We start from the raw sequence: 6501 nt of genomic DNA on the forward strand, positions 1-6501 counted from the left end.
GAGAGGTGCGAAAATAGCACTCCGGTGGCCCCACTCGTCCTTTCTAGTACACTTTAGTAGTGATACACGACCACACGCCGATACGATGCTCATCAAGATCGAAACGGGCAGGGGTGTGTATTGAACTCAGAACCCTCTGCAGAGCAAGCTTTCGCTCCACCTGCTCCGATTCAGCTAGAGCCACTTCATGAGCTACGCTAAGACTTAGAGAATCGGCAGTCTGTTTCCCGTATATGTTATGGTGGTGCTCTGCACTAAGCACCAATCTTGGTGCTTAGTGCAGAGCAGATGCAACTGTCGACCGCCACAATTCAAAATATGCGACTTCCCTCAGCTTTAGATGCTGTGTTAGCGAGCTTATTTGATATCGTTTTGCACTGTCGCGAACTGTTTTGAAATGTCTGGAGGACGGAAAAGCGTTTCCTGCGATCTCAGATAAAGCTTCAGATAACTGACCACCATGAGTTAAAGCCACAAGATGGTTGTTACTCTGAAGCGTGGCTTATTTAGTGGCTTTAGTTTCAGCTCAAGTCCAGCCGCAGCAGATGCTACAAGCGCGAGCTGCGGGCTTTCAGCGTCCCTGACAAGTACGCGCGCTCGTGCAGCGCGGGCACTGTTAGGGGCCACATGCTGGCGCTCGTAGCATCGGCTGTGTCTGGACCTAAGCTGAAGCAAAGTATAGGCCCCCACTCGGCCACCGATTCCCCCTTACGAGCCAAGGGCCGTTTACAAGGCAGCATCTGTTCATGCGCGGTAACAGGGCGTCTGAAAGAACAAAACAAGCTTAAATAAACCAAAGAAAATGCAGCTCGCGCTATGCTCCCAAAACGATGGGTGTTTTTCTTGTGTTTTCATGTTCTTGTTACTTTTATTTCCTTATTGTTTGTCCACCAATCAAATTCTGTTAACTATACTCCGTTTTACCTTATGTTGTACCGCAGCGAAGGCTAGAAGCGCGAGCTCATAGCGTTGGCATCTGCACTTGGTACACGAGAGCTTGTGCCGCCGAGATGTGCCCTAGAGCAAGGAGCTCGCGCTTGTAGCCTTTCCTGCGGTACAACACAAGGTGAAACAGAGTATAGTGACTGCGAGTAACGTGAAAAAGCGCAGTGACGCGCAACCGAAACATATCAGGGGGGGGGGGGGGGGGAGGGGGAAATATTAGATTTCGCTCGCCAAAGGCGCTAATGCAAGTCATGTATGATAGCTTCGTTCTTTCACCAAAAGGGGGTCGTTACTGTTTACACCGTCATCTTTCACTGCATTATCTTCAATCACGCACTAAAAAGAAAAAAAAAGTTGAACGTCCTTCGTAAGTTTTGATAAAGATAAAAAGGCATTCAACCGATGATTTCTATCATATCGCATATACATGATGAAATAGCATGAACAAACTATACGATTGCACCAATTCAGTTGGCATTACTCTCTTACTATCGTCCTGATATTGCGGACCGTCTCCGAGCGATATCCCTCGAAGCACGTAAATGGGCCACGTCCAGATTGGGCGTCGGATGATTCATTCGAACGCGCGAGGCGTGGATCACGTGCTAGGCAGCAAACCCTGTGCTGCTGGCGTTTCCGCGTTCCATTCGCTGCAAGGAACCCGACCGACGTGTTACTTCGGGTCCCGCTCCGTTCGAATCTCAAGTTCTTCTCGCCTCTCGTCGCCAAGACAGCTGGACATGAGCGGTCAGGAGTGCTACGCGTGCCACAAGCAGGGCCATTTCGCCCGCGAGTGCCCAGAAGGCGACCAACGCAGCAGCAGCTACGGGAACCGGAGCAGGGACGGCGGCTACGGAGGCGGAGGCGCATACGGTGGTGGTGGCGGCGGCTATGGCGGCGGCGGCGGCGGCGGCAGCTACGGCGGTGGCGGAGCCGGCTACGGCGGGGGCGGCTACGGGGGCGGTGGCTCGTTCGGCAGCTCCTACCGTTCCGGCGGGTACGGCTCTCGTGGTGGTCGCGGAGGGGGTGGCAGTCCTGGCGGTCCTGGTGGCATGCGAGGCGGCTCGACGCGGATGGGCGATTCCCGCTCCTTCTCTTCGGGTCCCATGTCCTGCTACAACTGTGGAAAAACCGGCCATATCGCCAGAGAGTGCCCCGATGACGGCAAGACGTGCTACGTCTGCGGCAAGCAGGGCCACATATCTCGCGACTGTGGACAGAAAGATTGAACCTCGGTTCCAGTAAGATGTTCCGTTCGGTCCGTCTTGCATTCCAAGTTTGTCTTGTTTTTTTGTGCGTGGAATTTGAAGTAGGGCTGTACCGTTTCCGCCGCAGTGGCTAGTTCAGTCGAAGTACCCCGACTCGGAGAGAACGTGGTTCTGAGAACCGCGACATGTTTTAGGCTTCGGCACACGCTATTCCTAAAGATGTATTGGACCGAAACGTCGATGTTCTTTGTGGCGGTTGGTGGTACGGAAGGCAATGGGATGAACGTTCGCGGTTTCATGTTTTTTCTCGTGTGAAATTTTCTTACTTTGTACTGAAAATAAACGTTTATTTTCGTGCTCCCAAGTTCGCTTGCGAGTTCTTCCACGGATGACGCGTGGGTCCAGAGTCCAGACCATGGGAGTGTTCGTTGGTGCCGTTTTCGTCCGTGATGCAGGTTTTCTTTTTTGTTCATGGAATGCGGTCAAACTAATCTTCATTCTATTTTCTGTCTCTCGGAACGCGTCGTTCCAATCGAGCAATCAACGTAGCGCGCGTGGCATGTAACCGGTAATGCCCTTGTACAAAGGCGCTTTTGCTCAAGTGGTGACATCTCGGCCAATTTTTTCGTCTTTTTTTTTTTTTTTTAAGAGTGCAAATTTTGGTTATGTTTGAACACGTAGCCTTCGCTGGAGGCAAAGCAAAAAGCAAATTGTTGTGTGTATGTTTATACAGCCGGAAGTTAGTCTGCCTCAGTGGGCGTCTGGTGTCTCAGCTGTAGATCAGCAATTTAGCCAGCGCGGTACAACCGCTAACCTGGACACCACGCAGTAGTGATACACGACCGCACGCCGGTACCATGCTCATCCAGATTGAAACGGGCAGGGGCGGGGATTGAACCAGAATCCTGGGTTCTGCAGCGCGAGTTTTCGCTCCACGTGCTCCGAGCTGGTGTGTGCTATACTCTATTTCACCTTATGATGTACCGCGGGAAAGGCTTCAAGCGCGAGTTCCTTGCTCTAGGGCACGTCTCGGCGGCACAAGCTCTCGTGCACTAAGGGCAGCTGCCAACGCTATGAGCACGCGCTTCTAGCCTTCGCTGCGGTACAAAATAAGGTGAAACGGAGCTTAGACACGTTGCGCTAGATCACTCGGCCACCGATCCCTCCTTCGCTGATGTCACGCGCTGGTTCACTCAGTGCAATAAAGGGTGAGAGTGCCTACATGTCTGTATCAGGGTGAAGACAACCTTTGTTGCGCTGACAGCGCGTGACACGATGGCACACTCAATGCGTGACTTTTGGTGTAAAATGGCGGCTATGCGTTAGCCAACGTGACTAGTCTTCGCCAGCCAGTTTAATTACGTCTCCGCTGCCGTAATCTATCGAGGGAACTTTTGGCTCCTTCGGGGGGTCAATTCTTGGCAAAATATGTTGTTGGTGGTTGTGACAGTTCGAAAAAGTTCACAGAAGCATCCAGCACACACTATGAAAGAGTCAACATAGCCCAAGAGGGTTATGTTGACTCCTATATACTCTTAAAGGAGCGGTGCAACGATATTCAATTGGAATGTTTTTTACTTGACACGAGCTTACTGGCACACCTGGGACTCAAGGATACTCACACGCAACGCCACTGGCCAAGAAACTCCTTTGTTGCGGTGTAATTTCAAGGCCAAAAGCGATCATTTTCATTCAATCTCTCCTTTGCAAAATTTGATGACGTAACGTGGGGATCACAGTACACCCCAATCACGATATTTGAATGCGGTTCATAGATTGGACCCGAGCATTGCTTGGGCACCTGACTTGGGCTCGTGATAATTGCTAGCTCGAGAAGCATTCGGGTAGTGACCCGTGTTCAATCGCTGCAACGACGACAACAGCCGAGCCATAACAATGTCTGGAACTCAGCGCGTGTCCTGCGCTTTGCCAACCCCAGCGCGTGGCTATGATCAACACTGGGGGCATATAATCGGCTCCAGATCACGTGGCCGCTTGTTCTGGCTGTGAGTTGAGGGGGTGAACGCTGCTCGTTTTTCTTTAATTTTTTTTCTGGGACTTCTATTGCGTGGGGTGAAAAACGAACGCGTGTTTCATAGGTCATTAACGTTAGGGATCCGTTTTAAGCGGTATTTGCGCAAAGTACAAAAATTGTTGCATCGCTCCTTTAAGGGCTGATAGCCTTGGCTGAGTCGTAATATATAGGTGGCCTCCTATGCTGACATCCAGAGGGATAAACCATGTTGAATTAACCCGAGTAGAGTGTACTAGAAAGGACGGTGAGCCCACCGGAGTTCTCTTTCTGCACCTCCGAATGTGAAAAAATAAAAAAAAACCAAAAAAAAACCCGGCTAATTCAAGCCACCTAAAGCCCAGGATAGAGGGGCTATAAAGCCACCTCGCTCGTGGCGCCCGAGAGGGCGCTACGAGCGAAGTGGTTTGGATTAGCCGTTTTTTTATGAAAAACGCGTTGCGTTCCAACGTCAAGCTCGACCGGCACACTGGTCAAGGTCATAGAAACATTAGAACGCCATGCTGTATTTCTATACAACCTAGACGTCAGGCGTCACGTCAATACATAACGTCACCGCGACCTGACTTGTCGTCACAACGCCATGCGACATCACGACTGCGCCTTGACGTCAACGTCGCCATCGACGTTGACAACGCGCGTTACACGACATCAAAACTGCGTTCTAATGACGTCGTCATTAGAAAGACGTGGATGTCAACGTTGATGTTGACGACGTCAAGATGACGGCGTCCTTGTCAATGCGACGTCATAAAGACGCTTGGTGTCAGGTCGTCAACGTCGTCGTCGACATGACGCAACTCGACGTCATGACGACGTCCCAACAACTTGTCGACGTCATCGTTGACGACGGCGACGTTACACGACGTCAAGACTTCGTCCTGAAGGCGCGTCGACGTTGACGTTGGCGAAGGCGATGACGTTACACGCCGTCAAGGCTTCGTCGTTGTGACGTTGACATTGACGACGACGTCAGGACGACGTTAACGTGACGTCATGGCGATGTTTGACGTTATGTGTGGCGTCGATGTCAACTTCGGCATCGACGATCACGTCCATGTCTTCCTCGACGCGGCACGACGTCATGACCGTGTTGCGACTTGGTGTCGCATAACGGCGTCGTCCTCAACGCGACACGATGTCCCCAGTCCCGACCGCGTTACAACGGCGACTTGATGCCGCGTAACGGCGTCGTCCTCGACCCGACGCGATGTCACGACGGCCTTACAACAGCATCTTGGCGTCGCGTAACGGCGTAGTCGACGATGACGTCGTGGCGTGGTGTTTTGACGCTACCTGTGACGTCAAAATCATAAAAAAATACAATATAGCCCCTAAGGTGATTACCCATATGACCTTGACCTTATCGTCGTTCGCTTCGATCGCAGCGAAGGTGGCGCTGCGATCAAAGTGGCTTTAAAGCCCCTCTATCCTGGGAAAAGTGGCGCCATTCATTGTTGTGGAAATGCTCGAGACACGTGCAGCGTACCACTTCTGGGAAGAACACGGCGTCTGAAATTAGCTCAGTGCTGCGCTGTGCCGCCATGATGTTCCCAAGGGCTGCACGTTGGACGTGCCTCGTGCATCGACGCACCTTGCGATACTTTTGAAACATGAAGGGGCTTTAAGTGGCTTGGTTCCCCCTGATCGCTTTCCACATTTTGAGGTTCAACTGAAAGCATGAGCGGAGCGTGTAGCTCGCCCCACTTAGGGTGCCTCAGCCCCACTCAGTCTTTTCTAGTTCACTCTAACCTGAGACTATGGTAGAGAAGAAACACTGAAACGTACAAGGGACAGAAAATGATAGGACGACGTCTCACCCTTACGATATTTTCTCAGAGGGAGATCCTTTTTGAATGTGACAACCCTCATCACAGAAACTACGGCTTGCTTCTTCACAAGCTTGTAGAAAATCAGGTGATCCTCGGGTGTCCTTTGACGTTATCATTTATTCACTGCGACTGTGTTCCTCAAATTATGGTAGAGGTGGCCGAGTGGGCTTGCGTAAAGTATAAGTGGATCGTGGGAAAGTAGCGCCAAGCTCCCGGATGGTAGCCATTTCGGCTCATGAAATGAGCAATTTCTCCTTGACCTCTCCATTCTTGATGAGCCGATCTCGATTCGCTTCATAGAGACGTTTCTTCATAGAGACATCTTCGTACCACCACCGCATGCGGTGACGGACGGTGCTTGGAGGCATTGAAAAATAATTTTGCTTTTTTGAAACACGCAAGAAAAACAATATAATTGTAAGAGATCCGTGGAGATGGGCATGATTGATAAGTGGATTGCTTACACAGTGCCAAAGACGCTTAT

At 51.1% G+C, this 6501-nt stretch overlaps 1 protein-coding gene across 1 annotated transcript; it reads left to right on the forward strand.

Annotated features, from left to right (window-relative positions):
- Positions 1–1428: 1428 nt before the first annotated feature.
- Positions 1429–2517, forward strand: LOC8032257 (DNA-binding protein HEXBP). The gene has a single exon (XM_002409294.5). The coding sequence runs from the start codon at positions 1488–1490 to the stop codon at positions 2172–2174; it is 687 nt and encodes a 228-aa protein (XP_002409338.3). The 5' UTR covers positions 1429–1487; the 3' UTR covers positions 2175–2517.
- Positions 2518–6501: the final 3984 nt, after the last annotated feature.

The sequence above is a fragment of the Ixodes scapularis genome, unplaced genomic scaffold (assembly GCF_016920785.2).
Source record: "Ixodes scapularis isolate PalLabHiFi unplaced genomic scaffold, ASM1692078v2 PGA_scaffold9__187_contigs__length_104089568, whole genome shotgun sequence".
Taxonomy (NCBI): Eukaryota; Metazoa; Arthropoda; class Arachnida; order Ixodida; family Ixodidae; genus Ixodes; species Ixodes scapularis.